The 18,242-nt window shown below is 48.8% G+C and overlaps 1 protein-coding gene and 1 long non-coding RNA gene across 2 annotated transcripts in view; both read right to left on the minus strand.

Moving 5' to 3' along the window:
• LOC127569315 (uncharacterized) overlaps positions 1-18,242 on the minus strand; it is a 152,387-nt gene that overhangs the window by 11,790 nt on the left and 122,355 nt on the right. The gene's annotated exons all lie outside the window — the stretch shown is intronic.
• Positions 13,050-18,242, minus strand: part of LOC127569313 (platelet-derived growth factor receptor beta-like) — a 90,823-nt gene continuing 85,630 nt past the window's right edge. The window contains 3 exon segments of the mRNA XM_052013831.1: positions 13,050-13,175; positions 13,177-13,188; positions 13,190-13,258. Coding sequence (XP_051869791.1) covers positions 13,068-13,175; positions 13,177-13,188; positions 13,190-13,258 — 189 coding nt within the window. The 3' untranslated portion in view covers positions 13,050-13,067.

Consider the following 18,242-nt stretch of genomic DNA (forward strand, 5'->3'; position numbering starts at 1 on the left):
TAAAATATTGAGAGGAATAGATAGAGTAGACAGTCAGCGCCTCCTTCCCAGGGCACCAATGCTCAAGATGAGAGGTCATGGCTTTAAGATTATGGGTGGGAGGTTCAGGGGAGATGTCAGAGGGAGGTTTTTCACCCAAAGAGTGGTTGGTGCATGGAATGCACTGCCTGGGGTGGTGGTGGAGGCAGATACATTGAACAGGTTCAAGAGCTTGTTGGATAGGCATATGGAGGAACGTGAGATAGAGGGATATGCGGGAGGAAGGGGTTAGGTAGTGTGAGGGTGGTCTGATGGACGGCACGACACGGTGGGCCGAAGGGCCTGTTTTGTGCTGTATGGTTCTATGGTTCTATGGTTAACCTTCAGGGAATCCTGCACTAGGACTCCCAAGTCCTTTTGCATCTCCGATTTCTGAGTTCTCTCCCCACTTAGAAAATAGTCTACGCCTTTATTCCTTCTACCAAAGTGCATGACCGTACACTTCCCTACGCTGTGTTCCATCTGCCACTTCTCTGCCCATTCTCCCAACCTGTCCAAGTCCTTCTGCAGACTCCCTGCTTCCTCAACACTACCTGCCCCTCCACCTATCTTTGTATCATCCGCAAACTTGGCCACAAAGCCATCAATTCTGTCACCCAGATCATCAACATATAATGTGAAAAGTAGCAGACCCAACACCGACCCCTGGGGAACACCACTAGTCACCGGCAGCCAACCAGAAAAGGCCCCTTTTATTCCCACCTTTGCCTTCTGCCAGTCAGCCAATCTTCTATCCATGCTGTTCCTGTAATACCACGGGCTCCCATATGTTTAGCAACCTCATGTGCGGCACCTTGTCAAAGGCCTTCTGAAAATCCAAGTAAACAACATCCACTGACTCTCCTTTGTATATCCTGCCTGTGGCTTCCTCAAAGAATTCCAACAGATTTGTCAGGCAAGATCTCCCCTTAAGGAAGCCATGCTGACTTCGTCCTATTTTTTCATGAGCTTCCAAGTACCCCGAAACCTCATCCTTAATAATAGACTCTAACATCTTACTAACTACTGAAGTCGGGCTAACTGTCTTTTGCCTCCCTGCCTCTCTCCTTAACGAATGGAGTGACATTTGTGATTTTCCAGTCCTCCAGAACCATTCCTGACTCTAGTGATTCTTGAAAGATCACTACTAATGCCTCCACAATCTCTTCAGATACCTCTTTCAGAACCCTGGCGTGTAGTCCATCCGGTCCAGCTGACTTATCCATATTACGACCTTTCAGCTTCCTAAGCACCTTCTCCTCAGTAATAGCAACGACACTCACTTCCACCCCCTGACGATCTTGAATTTCTGGCATGTTGCTGGGTCTTCCACAGTGAAGACTGACACAAAATACCTATTCAGTTTGCCCGCCATTTCTTTGTTCCCTATTACTAACTCTCCAGCATCATTTTCCAGTGGTCCGATGTCCACTCTCGCCTCTCTTTTACTCTTTATATATCTGAAAACACTTCTGGTATCCTCTTTTATATTATTGGCTAGCTTACCTTCATATTTCATCTTTTCTCCCCTTATTGCTTTTTTAGTTGCCTTCTGTTGGTTTTTAAAAGCTTCCCAGTCCTCTTGCTTCCCACTAATTTTTGCAATATTGCGTTCCCTCTCTTTTGCTTTTATGCTGTCTTTGACTTCCCTTGTCAGCCACAGTTGCTTCATCCTTCCTTTAGAATGCTGCTTCTTCTTTGGGATGAACTGATCCTATGTCTTCCGAATTACTCCCAGAAACTCCTACCATTGCTGTTCTACCATCATCCCCGCTAGGGTCCCCTTCCAATGAACTTCGGCCAGATCCTCTCTCATGCCTCTGTAGTTACCTTTAATCAACTGTAATACCGATACATCCGATTTTAGCTTCTCCCTCTCAAACTGCAGGGTGAATTCTATCATATTATGGTCACTGCCTCCTAAGGGTTCCTTTACCTCAAGCTCCCTAATCAAATCTGATTCATTGCACAACACCACATCCAGAATTGCCTTTTTCCTAGTGGGTTCAACCACAAGCTGCTCAAAGAAACCATCTCGTAGACATTCTACAAATACCTTCTCTCGGGATCCAGTATCAACCTGACTTTTCCAATCTAGCTTCATATTGATATTCCCCATGACCACCGTAACATTGCCCTTTTTACATGCCTTTTCTATTGCCTGTTAAAAGTTGTACCCCACATCCTGGCTACGATTCAGAGGCCTGTGTATAATTCCTATCAGGGTTTTCTTACCCTTGCAGTTTCTTAACTCTACCCACAAGGACTCTACATCTTCTGATCCTATGTCACTTGTTGCTAAGGATTTGATTTCATTTTTTACCAACAGAGCCACCCCACCCCCTCTGCCCAGCTGCCTGTCTTTTCGATAGGATGTGTATCCCTGGATGTTTAGCCCAGCTGAGATCTTCTTTCAACCACGACTCTGTGATTCCCACAACGTCATCCCTGCCAACCTCTAACTGCGCTGTGAGCTCATCTACCTTATTTCATGTACAACATGCATTCAAATATAACACCGTCAGTCCTGTATTCACCACCCCTTCTCCCAATTTGTCTCCATGTTGCCTGAAGTTAATTCTTATCCCTTTCTAAACTTTCTGTCTTATTCTTTATTCTGGAGATGTCAGTAACCTCTCCTTCCCTTTTACTTTATCCATACTTTCCGATCTGTTGAACCCACCCCCCTACTATTTAGTTTAAAGCCCTATCCACAGCCCTAGTTATGTGATTCGCCAGGACCCTGGTCCCAGCGTGGTTTAGGTGGAGCCTGTCCCATCGGAACAGCTCCCTCCTTCCCCAATACTGGTGCCAATGTCCCACGAATTCAAACCCACTTCTCCCACACCAATCTTTGATCCACACATTTAACTCTCTGATCTTATTGACCCTGTGCCAATTTGCACGTGGCTCAGGTAGCAATCCAGAGATTATTACCTTCTTGGTTCTGCTTTTTACTTTAGTCCCTCGCTGCTCAAATTCCCTCAGCTCTCCCTCTTTCCATGTTCTATGTCATTGGTACCCACATGGACCATGACAATTGGATCCTTCCCCTCCCATTCCAAATTCCTCTAAGATGTCCTGAACCCAGGCACCGGCCAGGCAACACAGCCTTTGGGTCTCTCGATCCTTGCAACAGAGAAATGTGTCTATTCCCCTGTCTATACTATCCCCAATCACGACTACAGTTCTCTTCTCTGTCCCCTGTTAAATGGCTCCCTGCGGTTCAGTTGCTCATCCTTCCTACAGCCCCCACTCTCATCCGCACAGGGAGCAAGAATCTCAGACCTGTTGGACAAGCTCAAGGGCTGAGGCTCCTCCAGCGCTACCCCTTGGATTCCCCTACCTGCCTCACTCGCAGTCACACCCTCCTGTCCTTGACCACAGACCGAATTTGAATCTAATGGGTGTGACTGCCTCCTGAAACACAGCATCCAGGTAACTCTCCGCAGTGTTTGAAGCTCAGATTCCAGGTCATCAACTTTGAGCCCAAGTTCCTCAAGCAACCAACACTTGCTGCAGATGTGGTCACCAGGAACCACAGTGGGCTCCAGCAGCTCCCACATCATGCAGCTACAACACATCACCTGATCCTGCTTCCCTACTTTACTTAATTAGTTATAATTTGATGTCTTTTTATTTAACTACTATAAACAAACCTCACCTGCTACTCACCTGTGCCTCCTCACTGAAGCCTCTCGAGCCAAAGCCTCCGATTCCCACTCCTACTCTGGCCCACTCCCAATGGCCACTCTGCTCTACCACACCTTCCTTTTATTGGCTGAGTTGCCACAAACTTAGCCAATCACACAACTGTGACTAGTGGTGTCCCACAGGGATCGGTTCTGGGACCTCTACTTTTTGTGATATTTATTAATGACTTAGATGAGGGGGTGGAAGGCTGGGTTAGCAAGTTTGCAGATGACACAAAGATCGGCGGTGTTGTGGATAGTGTGGAGGGCTGTTGAGCTTACAGAGGGATATTGATAGGATGCAGAGCTGGGCTGACAAGTGGCAGATGGAGTTCATCCAGAGAAGTGTGAGGTGGTACACTTTGGAAGGACAAACTCCAAGGCGGAGTACAAAGTTAATGGCAGGATTCTGGGCAGTGTGGAGGAGCAGAGGGAGCTGGGGGTTCATATCCACAGATCCCTGAAAGTTGCATCACAGGGGGATTGGGGAGTTAAGAAAGCTTATGGGATGTTAGCTTTCATAAGCCGTGGGAGCGAGTTTAAGAGCCGTGAGGTAATGATGCAGCTCTACAAACTCTGGGTTGAGCACACTTGGATTATTGTGTCCATTTCTGGTCGCCTCATTATCGGAAGGATGTAGAAGTGTTGGAAAGGGTGCAGAGGATATTTACCGGGATGCTGCCTGGTTTAGATAGTATGCATTATGAGGAGAGACTAAAGGAGCTGGGGCTGTTCTCATTGAAGAGGAGGAGGATGAGAGGAGACATGACAGAGGTGTACAAGATATTGAGAGGAATAGATAGAGTGGACAGCCAGTGCCTCTTTCCCAGGGCACCGATGCTCAATACAAGAGGACATGGCTTTAAGGTAATGGTGGGAAGTTCAAGGGAGACGTCAGAGGGAGGTTTTTCACCCAGAGAGTGGTTGGTGCACGGAATGCACTGCCTGGGGTGGAGGTGGAGGCTGATACGTTGGACAAGTTCAAGAGATTGTTAGATAAGCATATGGAGGAATTTAAGATAGAGGGATATGTGGGAGGAAGGGGTTAGATAGTCTTAGGTGTGGTTTGAAGGATGGCACAACATGGTGGGCCGAAGGGCCTGTATTGTGCTGTACTGTTCTATGTTCTATATACGCTAACACTACATTAATGCCTTTTTTATTCTCCCCACATTCCCACCAACTCCCCCCAGATTCCACCCCTCACCCACACACTGGGGGTAATTTACAGCGGCCAATAAACCCACCGACCCGCACGTGGGGGTAAACCCACGTGGCCACAGGGAGAAGTGCGGGAGGACGTGCAAACTCCACACAGACAGCACCAGAGGTCGGGATCGAACCCGGGTCTCCGGCGCTGTGAGGCTCTACCCGCTGTACCACTGTCCTTGTATCTCAGTTGTACACCTCCTTCCAGCCCAACAGGCAGACATCCATCACAGCTCTGGCCCTTAGTCAATTATGTACTCCTGGGTTTTACCCCACTTTTTAGCTGCTCTGTAACTTTGAGGTTTTAGTAATTTCCCGGTCAATCACATTTGGTAAATTGGTTTATTATTGTCATGTGTGCTGAGGTACAGTGAAAAACTTTGTTGTGTATGCTGTCCAGACAGATCATTTCCCCACATCATTTCCCTTGCACTGAGGTAGTACAGGGGAAAACAATAACAGAATGCACCTTCCCCAGTGCTTTCTATGTCAATTATGTAGAAAAGGGACCAGGACCTGTGGTCAGCACAGTGGGACAGCTGGTAGAGCTGCTGTCTCACAGCGCCAGAGACCCAGGTTCGATCCTGACCCAAAGTGCTGTCTGTGTGGAGTTTGCACGTTCTCCCTCTGACCACATGGGCTTCCCCCGAGTGCTCCGGTTTTCTCCCACATCCCAAAGACGTGCAGGTCGGTGGGTCAATCAGCCACTGTAAATTGCCCCCAGTGTGTGGGTGAGGAGTAGAATCTAGGGGCAGTTGAAGGGAAGTCAAGTCGAGTTTATTGTCATGTACACAAGTACGGTGAGGTACAGGGACAATGAAAAACTTGCTTGCAGCAGCTTCACAATCACATAGGTACAGACCACACACAGGACAGGGTAGTGAAGGAAAAAAGACTGTGTAAAACAAGACATAAGTCCAAATAACTGGTTAGGGTAGGATTATTGTAAATGGATGGCTGGCAGTTGGTGACTGTCTCGGAGGGCGAAGGGTCCTTTTATTTCAGTGCCCTCCAACTTAATGATTGGTTCACCATTGTCCTTTTGATATAGATATTTCTTTATTAGTCACATGTACATCAAAACACACAGTGAAATGCATCTTTTGCATAGAGTGTTCTGGGGGCTGCCCGCAACTGTCGCCACGCTTCCGGCGCCAACATAGCATGCACAACTTCCTAACCCGTACGTCTTTGGAGTGTGGGAGGAAACTGGAGCACCCGGAGGAAACCCACGGGGAGAACGTACAAACTCCTTACAGACAGCGGCCGGAATTGAACCCGGGTTGCTGGCGCTGTAATAGTGTTACGCTAACCGCTACACTACTGTGCCATGCGTTTAAGGGGAGGAAATATTCTGTCCTTACCCAGTCTGGCCGAACTGTGACTCCAGGCCAGATATTATGATTGAATCATAGCTGGCCTCTGAAATGGGTTACCAAGCCACTCGATTCAAGGGCCATTGATGCCTAGACCCTGGGGAAAAGTCCCATGGTGAGGAGGGCCAGAAGGAGAAACAGAGACCCCTGGCCGTCCCAACCCACCGTGAAACGCCATCACGATTGTTCAGCTGGAGGGTTGCAAAACAAGATCGCACACGGCAATTATCAAATGATCTGACTTTTAGTCACGTTGGTTAAGGCTTAAATTTTGATTGCATGACAAATTCTTCAACGCTGGCCTTGAGAGGGTGGGAGGGTGTTGGGAGGAGGTGCTGTCGGAGCAAATGGTGGTGGAATTGGCTTCAATAGGAGCTTTCCAAAGGAAACAGGATAGATGCACAAAGCAGGGGCCCAGGGCTAATTAGAAAGGTCTTTCACATACCACCAGGCTCAAGGACAGCTTCTATCCCACCGTGATAAGTCTATTGAATGGTTCCCTTATACGTTGAGACGGACTCTTGACCTCACAATCTACCTTGTTGTGACCTTGCACCTTATTGTCTGCCTGCAATGCACTTCTCTGTAGCTGTGACACTTTACTCTGTATTCTGTTATTGTTTTTTTTTACCTGTACTACCTCAATGCAGACATAGTAGTGTACCGGTTAGCGTAACGCTATTACAGCGCCAGCGACCCGGGTTCAATTCTGGCCACTGTCTGTAAGGAGTTTGTACGTTCTCCCCGTGTCTGCATGGGTTTCCTCCGGGTTCTCCGGTTTCCTCCCACATTCCTCCCACATTCCAAAGACGTATAGGTTAGGAAGTTGTGGGCGTGCTATGTTGGTGCCGGAAGCGTGGCGATACTTGCGGGCTGCCCCCAGAACACTCTACTCAAAAGATGCATTTCACTGTGTGTTTCAATGTACATGCGACTAATAAAGAAATCTTATCTTGTCTTATGCACTCTGTACTGACCCAATGTAACTGCACTGTGTAATGAATTGACCTGTATGATCGGTATGCAAGACAAGTTTTTCACTGTACCTCGGTACAAGTGATAATAATAAACCAATACCAATACCAATGAGCCGGAACCGTGCAAGGGAAGTAGAACAGGTTGTTGTGCCACAGTGTGGACACAGTCACATACCTCGGCCTCGTCCCTGCTGCTGTCTCACTCGAGGGCTCTTCTGCAGGATCAGTGGGGTCCGCCGCCTCCTCCGGGGTACCGGGTCGGGCAGCGGGATGATGTAACCGTTGTCTGTCCCCTCGGGTGCAGGCAGTTGGAGTAGATGACGTCATCGTTGACCTGGTAGGTGTTGGGCCTGGTCCGGCAGAGGCAGGGTGATCACTCTTCATGAACTCCTGGCTCACCTGAGCGTATTTCTGGAGAGGAAGTCAAAAGTTGGGACATTACCGGTGAGACCACACTGGGAGCACTGCGTGCGGTTCTGGTCACCACACTACAGGAAGGACGTGGTTGCGCTGGAGAGAGTGCAGGAGATTCACCAGGACGTTGCCTGGATTGGAGGACTTCAGTTATGGGGAGAGATTGGAGTGGCTGGGATTGTTTTCCCTGGACCGACGGAGGCTGAGGGGTGATCTGATGGAATATAGAAGATTATGAAAGGCAGAGACAGGATAAGTAGTCAGAATCTTTCTCCCATGGTAGGGGTATCAAAAACAGGAGGGTAAAGGTTTAAGGTGAGAAAGGAGTTTTAAAGAGGATCTGAGGTAATGTGGAGGGGCAGGGGGATCTGGGGTCCATATCCACAGATCACTGAAAGTTGCCTCACTGGTGGATAGGGTAGTTAAGAAAGCTTATGGGATGTTGGCATTCATAAGTCGAGCCACGAGGTAATGATGCAGCTCTATAAAACTCTGGTCAGACCACACTTAGAGCACTGTGTCCAGTTCTGGTCGCCTTATTGTAGGAAGGATGTGGAAGGGTTGGAAAGGGTGCAGAGGAGATTTACCAGGATGCTGCCTGGTTTAGAGAGGATGCATTATGAGGAGAGACTAAGGGAGCTAGGGCTTTACTCTTTGGAGAGGAGGAGGATGAGAGGACACGTGATAGAGGTGTACAAAATATTAAGAGGAATAGATAGAGTGGACAGCCAGCGCCTCTTTCCCAGGGCACCAATGCTCAATACGAGAGGGCATGGCTTTAAAGCAATGGGTGGGAAGTTCAAGGGAGATATCAGAGGGTTTTTTTACCCAGAGAGTGGTTGGGACATGGAATGCGCTGCCTGGGGTGGTGGTGGAGGCAGGTACATTGGTCAAATTCAAGAGATTACTAGATAAGCATATGGAGGAGTTTAAGATAGAGGGATATGTGGGAGGAAGGGTTAGATAGTCTTAGGTGTGGTTTGAAGGGCGGCACAACATTGTGGGCCAAAGGGCCTGTATTGTGCTGTATTGTTCTATGTTCTATGTTTTCTTCAGCCAGAGAGTGGTTGGTATCTGGAACTCGCAGCCAGAGGAGGTTGTGGAATCGGATACAGTCACTACGTTTGCCTGGGTGTGTGCAGCTTCAACAACACAGGAAGCTCGACACCATCCAGGACACAGCAGCCCGCTTGATAGACACCCCTCCACACCCACTCAACTTACTCCCCCACTGACACACAACAGCAGCAGTGTGGACCATCTACAGGAGGCACTGCAGCAACTCACCAAGACTCCTCAGACAGCACCTTCCAAACCCACCACCTCTACCAGCTGGAAGGACAAAAGGCAGCAAAAGCCCAGGGAACACCACCCCCTGGAAGTTGCCCTCCGAGATACACCCCATCCTGATTTAGAAATATATCACCGTTCCTTCACCGTCGCTAGGTCAAAGTCCTGGAACTCCCTCCCTAACAGCACCGTGAGTATACGACACCTCAAGGACTGCAGCGTTTACTACCATCGGGGACGATGCGTACAGGACCTGAAGACCCACACTCAGTGATTCAGGAACAGCTTCTTCCCCTCCGCCATCAGATTTCTGAACGGTCCATGAACCCATGAACACCACCTCGTTATTCCTCTTTTTACTAATTATTTATTTTTTGTAACTACAGTAATTTTGATGTCTTTATGTCTTTCACTGCACTGCTGCCGCAAAACAACAAATTTCACGTCATATGTCAGTGATAATAAACTTGATTCTGATTCTCAATCCCTATGTTCCAGGGAATAAAGCCCTAGTCTACACTACGTATCTTTGTAATTTAGGCCCCCAAGTCCAGGTAACATCCTGGTAAATCTTTTGAAAGCTTGTGGAATGTTGACTATCAATGCAGGAATATTGAGCATTCTGGTAGGGGAAGTTCTGACGCAATTTGTAGGTGTTGTTGGCACTGCCTCTGTATACATTCATCTCCTTAGTTAAGGAGGATATATACTTGCATTGGAGGGAGTTCAGAGAAGGTTCACCAAGTTGATGAAGGGACACAAGAGAGACTACAGATGCTGGAAGCAAACACACAATCTGCTGGAGGAACTCAGCGGGTTGAGCAGCATCTGTGGGGAGTAAGGAATTGTCCACATTTCGGGTCGAGACCCTGCATCGGGACTGAGAGGGGAGGTGGCCAGTAGGAGAGGGGGAGTGGTGAGACAGGTGACTGGGGACTGAGGAGGGGTGTAGGATGACGGGCAGGTAGTGCGAGGCAGGGGAGGTTAGGACGAGCAATCGAGCTCGGGTGGCTCCCTTTCCAGGGAGGTCTCTACACCCCCACAGGTGATACTTTGATCCTGTCCCAGATCATAGAAACACATAAGAGCACAGGGACAGGCCCTTCGGCCCACCATGCTGTGCCGAACTAATTAAGCTAATGACACCTAATTAAACTAATTCCCTTCTGCCTGCACATGGTCCATACCCTCATTCCCTGCCTATTCATGTCCTCTTCCAAGAGCCTACTAAACACCCCTATCGTATTTCCCATCAATACTTTGCTTCTTGTAGCTCTCAGTGAGCAGGTTGCCCATAGACGTGACCAAGCTGAGAAGGAAGGTCTTTCTCAAATTCAATCATTCCAGCATTTTTCAGATGCAGTATCTGCAACAAAGGTTCACCAATTATTGTGAGGTAGACCCAGGGCCTCACCTTCCACCTCACTGAGGACTCCCCCTCTCCCCTTCATCTATCCCCGTCCCATCCTTAAATTGAGGGACTCCTCCCCTAAGTCCCTCAGACTGTGGAACTTTGCCCTGCCTTGAAAGGAGGGAGTCCTTCCCTCGCTTGTGCCCCAACCCTTACACCTCTCTCAGTCCCTCAAAACCGTGGAAACTCGCCCTTTCTCAAACCTGGGAACCCCTCCCTCACTCCCTCAAGTTGAGGGGACTCCTCCCCATCTCATGTTCCCTCCTTCCGTCCCCCAAACACCTCCTTCCTCATTCCCACAAACTGATTCCCGTCCCTTGTCCATCGAGCTGAAGGACTCCCCTCCTCTCCTCCCTCAGAGGTCTCCCTTGCTGGTTCAGACCCGATCCTTGATGTGGGTCTCAGTAGGCTGCGGTGTTTTTGCCTCTCATCGCCTTCACCAAGGCTGGGTCCGTCGCTCAGGATTCCCGACCCTGCACCCCTCCTTCATTCAGTGCCCCACTCACATTTCGTCGGTGGCGTAGTGAGGCTTGGGCATTCGGTTAACCGCGCCTGATGGCATTGTAGAACTGGTCATTGACGGCAGCTCCGTATAATGGGGTCCCACCTAGACAGGAGGGAGAGGGGAAGACATCTGGGGTCACACACAACAACAGCTCACTCAGGTCAACGTAGGAATCCTGTCCATCATACTCCCTCAACTTCACAAGGTGATGAGGAGGTGTACAGGAGTGAGATAAGATCGGCTGGTTGAGTGGTGTTGCAACAACAACCTTGCACTCAACATCAGCAAGACCAAGGAATTGATTGGTGGACTTCAGGAAGGGGAAGTCAGGAGAACACACACCAGTCTTCATTGAGGGGTCAGCGGTGGAACGGGTGAGCAGCTTCAAGTTCCTGGGCATCAACATCTCGGAGATCTATCCTGGGTCAAACACATTGATGCAAAACACAAGAAGGCACGCCAGGGCTCTTACTTCGTTAGGAGTTTGAGGAGATTTGTACGTCACCAAAGTGCTTATAAATTTTTACAGATGTACAGTGGAGAGCATTCTGACTGGTTGCATCACCGCATGGTATGGAGGCTCCAATGTGCAGGATCGCAAGAGGCCTGCAGAGGGTTGTAGACTCAGCCAGCTCCATCATGGGCACAACCCTCCCTGCCATCGAGGACATCTTCAAGAGGCGATGCCTCAGAAGGCGGCAGCCATCACTAGAGGACCCGCACCATCCGGACATGGCCCTCTTCTCGTTGCTACCATCAGGGAGGAGGTACAGGAACCTGAGGACCCACACTCTATAGAAACTCTGGTCAGACCAACACTTGGAGTATTGTTCCGGTTCTGGTCGCCTCATTATAGGAAGGATGTGGAAGCTTTAGAGAGGGTGCAGAGGAGATTTACCAGGATGTTGCCTGGATTGGAGAGCATGTCTTATGAGGATAGGTTGAGCGAGCTAGGGTTTTTTCTCTTTGGAGAGGAGGATGATGAGAGGTGACTTGATAGAGGTGTACAAGATGATAAGAGGCATAGATCAAGATGGACAGTTCAGAGACTTTTTCCCAGGGTGACACTGGCTAACACGAAGGGACATAATTTTAAGGTGAGTTGGGGGAAGGTATAAGGGGGATGTCAGGGGTAAGTTTTTTACACAGAGAGTGGTTGGGTGTGTGGAATGCACTGCCTGCAGAGGTTGTGGGGCAGATACATTAGGGACATTTAAGAGACATCTTAGATAGACACATGAATGATAGAGAAATGGGGGGCTATGTGGGAGGGAAGGGTTAGATAGATCTCAGAGCTGGGTAGAATGTCGGCACAACATCGTGGGCCGAAGGGGCCTGTACTGTGCTGTAGTGTTCTATGTTCTATGAAAATAAAAGTTTGTAAAATTAATGAGAGGCATAGATGGGGTAGACAGTTGGAATCTTTTCACACCGGTAAATGTCAACCGGTTTCCTCTCTCCACGTTCCCCAGGATGTTTCCAACAGCGGGAGAGTCCAGAATCTGAGAGCACAGCCTCGGAATAAAAGGGACGTCCCTTCAGAACTGAGATGAGGGGAATTTCTTCAGTCAGAGGGTGGTGAATCTGTGGAATTCGTTGCTACAGGCGGCTGTGTGTTATTGGGTGTACTTAAAGTGGAGGTTGATAGGTTCTTGATTAGTGAGGCGTCAAAGGTTACGGGGAGAAGGCAGGAGAATGGGGTTGAGAGGGAAAATATAAATCAGCCATGATCGAATGGCGGAGCAGACTCGAATGGCCGAATGACCTAATTCTGCTCCTATGTCTTATGGTCTAAATATCTAATACTAGAATACATGTGGTGAAGGTGAGAGGGGGAAAGTTTGAAGGAGATGTGCAGGGCAGGTTTTTACACAGAGAGTGGTGGGTGCCTGGAACAGGCTGCCGGGGGTGGGGGGGGGGGGGGTGGGGGTGGAAGCAGATATGACAGAGGCGTTTAAGAGGCTGTTAGACGGACACATGAATGTGCAGGGAATGGAAGGATATGGACCATGTGCAGGCAGAAGAGATTTAGTTAATTCAGCATCGTGTTCCGCACAGACATTGTGGGCTGAAGGGCCTGTTCCTGTGCTGTACTCTTCTGTGTTCTATGTTTAAAACTGCAGACAGTTGTGGGAAGAGAACACAGAGGGTGTGAGTTACCTGAAGTTGGGAAACTCAGTGCTGTACCATTGTGCCGTTAGCTGCCCAATCAGAAGCTGAGCTGTTGCCTTCATAACGCGGGTTCTCCTTACCAAGTGTGAAGATCTCCCACAGGAGGACAGCGGTAGGACCAGACGGTCGCTCAGTGTGGTATACAGGTTGTTGAAGATGCTTTCTGGTGCCATCCACTTCAGAGGCAAAAAGGTCTGAAAACCAGATCACTAAATAGTTACTCCTCAGCCAACCAGAGCCGCAGACGCTGAAAATCTGAAATTAAACAGACAACGCTGGAAACACCCAGCAGGTCAGGCATCTGTGGAGAGAGAAATGGTTGATGTTTCGACTCATTGATCTTTCATTAGTTCTGACCTAAGGTCTTTGACCTGAAATGTTAACCCTGTTCCTTTCTCCATGGTGCTGCCTAACCCGCTGAGTGTTCCCACCATCTACTACAGGAAGGATGTGGAAGCCATAGAAAGGGTGCAGAGGAGATTTACAAGGATGTTGCCTGGAATGCGGAGCATGCCTTATGAAAGCAGGTTGAGGGAACTCGGCCTTCTCTCCTTGGAGCGGAGGATGAGGGGGGACCTGATAGAGGTGTAGAAGATGATGAGAGGCATTGATCGTGTGGATAGTCAGAGGCTTTTCCCCAGGGCTGAAATGGTTGCCACAAGAGGACACAGGTTTAAGGTGCTGGGGAGCAGGTACAGAGGAGATGTCAGGGGTAAGTTTTTTACTCAGAGAGTGGTGAGTGTGTGGAATGGGCTGCCGGCAACGGTGGTGGAGGCGGATACAATAGGGTCTTTTAAGAGACTTTTGGATAGGTACATGGCGCTGAGAAAAATAGAGGGCTATGGGTAAGCCTAGTAATTTCTAAGGTAGGGACATGTTTGGCACAACTTTGTGGGCTGAAGGGCCTGCATTATGCTGTAGGTTTTCTATATTTCTATACTGATTTACAGTTTAAACAACTTAGGCCGTATCTCAAACAGTGATGAGTCGGAGTACAGGAAGGAGATAGAGAGCTTAGTGGAATGGTGTCATGACAACAACCTTTCCCTCAATGTCAACAAAACAGAGCTGGTCATTGACTTCAGGAAAGGGAGTGGTGTACATGCAACTGTCGACATCAATGGTGCTGAGATCAAGAGGGTTGAGAGCTTCAAGTTCCTGGAAGTGAACATCACCAACAGCCTGTCCTGGTCAAATCATGTAGAAGCCACGGCCAAGAAAGCTCACCAGCGCCTCTACTTCCTCAGGAGGCTAAAGAAATTTGGTTTGTCCCCTTTGACTCCCACCAACTTTTACAGATGCACCATAGAAAGCATCCTATCTGGATGCATCACGGCTTGGAACGGAAACTGGTCTGCCCAGGACCACAGAAACTGCAGAGAGTTGTGGACACAGCCCAGCGCATCATGGACACCAGCCTCCCCTCCTTGGACTCTGTCTTTACCTCTCATTGTCTTGGTGAAGCAGCCAGCATAATCAGAGACCCCACCCACCCGGGACATTCTCTCTTCTCTCCTCTTCCATCGGGTAGAAGATACAGGAGCCTGAGGGCACGTACCACCAGACTTAAGGACAGCTTCTACACCACTGTGATAAGACTATTGAACGGTTCCCTTATACAATGAGATGGACTATGACCTCATGATCTTGTTGTGACCTTGCACCTTATTGCACTGCACTTTCTCTGTAGCTGTGACACTTTGTACTGTTATTGTTTTTACCTGTACTACATCAATGCACTCTGTACTAACTCATTGGGTCCACAGGATTCTTGAGCGGGAGGGAGAGCAGCCAGAAGTTGTGGTCCATGTTGACACCAACGACATAGGTAGGAAGGGGGATGAGGTCCTGAAGAGTGAGTTCAGGGAGCTAGGCAGAAAATTGAGGAACAGGACCTCAAGGGTAGCAATCTCAGGATTGCTGCCGGTGCCACGTGATAGTGAAGGCAGGAATAGGAGGAGGTGGCAGATAAATGCGTGGCTGAGAAGTTGGTGCAGGAGGGAGGGTTTTAGATTTCTGGATCATTGGGATCTCTTCTCGGGAAGGTGGGACCTGTACAGAGAGGACGGGTTACACCCGAACCAGAAGGGGGCCAATATCCTTGTGGCGAGATTTGCTAGGGTGGTTCGAGAGGGTTTAAACTAGTTTGTGAGGGGGAAGGGAACCGGAGGAGTAGGTCAGAGGAAGAAGGGGATGGGGAAACGTCAGATCAAACAGGTAGAGAGGCTTTGGGGAAGGAGAAGCAGAGTACAGGCTGTAAAAGTAGTAAGGTAGATGGACTGAAGTGTGTTTACTTAAATGCAAGAAGTGTCAGGAATAAGGGGGATGAACTGAGGGCTTGGATAAGTATGGGGGACTATGATATCGTGGCTATTACTGAGACGTGGCTGACGTCAGGAGAGGAGTGGATATTGAATATTCCTGGTTTTCGGTGTTTTAAGAGGGATAGGGAAGGGGGAGAAGAGGTGGAGGGGTGGCGATACTGGTCAGGGACACTGTTACGGCTGTGGAAAAGATGGATGTTGTAGAAGGATCATCTCTAGAGTCCGTATGGGTGGAATTAAGGAACAAGAAAGGAGCAGTTACTCTACTAGGAGTATCCTATGGGCCCCCCGGTAGCAGTAGAGATATAGAGCAGCAGATTGGCAGGCAGTGTTTGGAGAGAAGCAAAAATAACAGGGTTGTTATAATGGGAGACTTCAACTTCCCAAATATAGACTGGAACCTGCTTAGTGCCAAAGGTTTAGATGGGACGGAATTGGTTAAATGTGTCCAGGAGGGATTCCTGACGCAGTACGTTGACAGGCCGACTAGAGGGAATGGCATGCTAGATCTAGTTTTAGGAAATGAACCGGGACAGGTGAAGGATCTATTGGTGGGTGAGCATTTGGGGGACAGTGACCATTGCTCCATAACCTTTAAAATTGTCATGGACAGGGACAGGTGCAGAGAGGACAAGAGGTTTTTCAATTGGGGAAGGGCAAACTATGAGCCTATAAGGAGAGAACTTGGGAGTGTAAATTGGGATGTCCTTTTTGAAGGAAAATGTACCATGGGGATGTGGTCGATATTCAGGGATCTTATGCAGGATGTTAGGGATAAATATGTCCAGGTGAGGCAGAGAAGGAATGGCAGGGTGAAGGAACCGTGGGTGACGAGAGAGGTGGAACAACTAGTTAGGGAGAAGAAGGTAGCATACGTGAGATATAAGCAGCAAGGTTCAGACGGGGCCCGTGAGGAATATAGAGTAGCGAGGAAGGAACTTAAGAAAGGGCTGAGGAGAGCTAGAAGGGGACATGAAAAGGCGTTGGCTAGTAGGGTTAAGGAAAATCCCAAGGCCTTTTTCAAGTACGTGAAGGGTAGGAGGATGGCTACGGTAAAGGTAGGTCCGATTAAGGACAAAGGTGGGAGAATTTGCCTGGAGGCGGCAGAAGTGGGAGAAGTTCTCAATGAGTACTTCTCTTCGGTATTCACCAGGGAGAGGGGTCTTGATGATGCGGAAGGGAGTGCTGGTAGGGGTAATGTTCTCGAGGTTGTAGATATCAAGAGAGAGGATGTGTTGAAGTTGTTAAATAATATTAAGACAGATAATACTCCGGGGCCTGACAGGATTTTCCCCAGGCTGCTTCGAGAGGCTAGGGAGGAGATTGTTGAACCACTGGTAAGGATCTTTGAGTCCTTGTTGTCTACAGGGGTGGTGCCAGAGGATTGGAGTGTTGCGAATGTTGTCCCCTTGTTCAAAAAAGGTAATAGGGATAGTCCAGGGAATTATAGACCGGTGAGTCTCACGTCTGTGGTGGGTAAGCTGTTAGAAAGAATTCTAAGGGATAGGATTTATGAACACCTTGAGAATCATGGACTGATTAGGGACAGCCAGCATGGCTTTGTGAAGGGAAGATCTTGCCTCACAAGCCTGATAGAGTTCTTTGAGGACGTGACCAGGAAGATTGATGAGGGCAGTGCGGTGGATGTGGTTTACATGGATTTTAGTAAGGCGTTTGATAAGGTTCCTCATGGTAGGCTTCTTCAGAAGGTCAGAGGCCAAGGGATCCAGGGAAGCTTGGCTGAGTGGATTAGGAATTGGCTTGCATGTAGAAAGCAGAGGGTTGTGGTGGAAGGAGTGCCCTCGGATTGGAAGGCAGTGACTAGTGGTGTCCCGCAGGGATCGGTTCTGGGACCTCTACTTTTTGTGATATTTATAGATGACTTAGATGAGGGGGTGGAGGGCTGGGTTAGTAAGTTTGTGGACGACACTAAGATAGGCGGTGTTGTGGATAGTGTGGAGGGCTGTCGGAGCTTACAGAGGGATATTGATAGGATGCAGAGCTGGGCTGACAAGTGGCAGATGGAGTTCAATCCGGAGAAGTGTGAGGTGGTACACTTTGGAAGGACAAACTCCAGGGCAGAGTACAGGGTAAATGGCAAGGTACTTGGCAGTGTGGAGGAGCAGAGGGATCTGGGGGTTCATATTCACAGTTCATTGAAAGTTGCCTCACAGGTGGAAAGAGCAGTTAAGAAGGCCTATGGGATGTTGGCTTTCATAAGTCGCGGGATTGAGTTTAAGAGCCGTGAGGTTATGATGCAGCTTTACAAAACTCTAGTTAGGCCACACTTAGAGTACTGTGTTCAGTTCTGGTCACCTCATTATAGGAAGGATGTGGAGGCGTTGGAGACGGCGCAGAGGAGATTTATCAGGATGCTGCCTGGATTAGAGCGTATGGAATATGAGGAGAGTCTTAAGGTGCTAGGGCTTTATTCACTGGAAAGGAGGAGGATGAGAGGAGACATGATAGAGGTATATAAAATATTGAGAGGAATAGATAGAGTAGACAGTCAGCGCCTCCTTTCCAGGGCACCAATGCTCAAGATGAGAGGGCATGGCTTTAAGGTTATGGGTGGGAGGTTCAGGGGAGATGTCAGGGGGAGGTTTTTCACCCAGAGAGTGGTTGGTGCATGGAATGCACTGCCTGGGGTGGTGGTGGAGGCAGATATATTGGACAGGTTCAAGAGCTTGTTGAATATGGAGGAATTTGAGATGGAGGGATATGCGGGAGGAAGGGGTTAGGTAGTGTGAGGGTGGTTTGATGGATGGCACAACATGGTGGGCCGAAGGGCCTGTTTTGTGCTGTATGGTTCTATGGTTCTATGGTTCAATGTAACTGCACTGTGTAATGAATT

The sequence above is a fragment of the Pristis pectinata genome, chromosome 4 (genome assembly GCF_009764475.1).
Source record: "Pristis pectinata isolate sPriPec2 chromosome 4, sPriPec2.1.pri, whole genome shotgun sequence".
Taxonomy (NCBI): Eukaryota; Metazoa; Chordata; class Chondrichthyes; order Rhinopristiformes; family Pristidae; genus Pristis; species Pristis pectinata.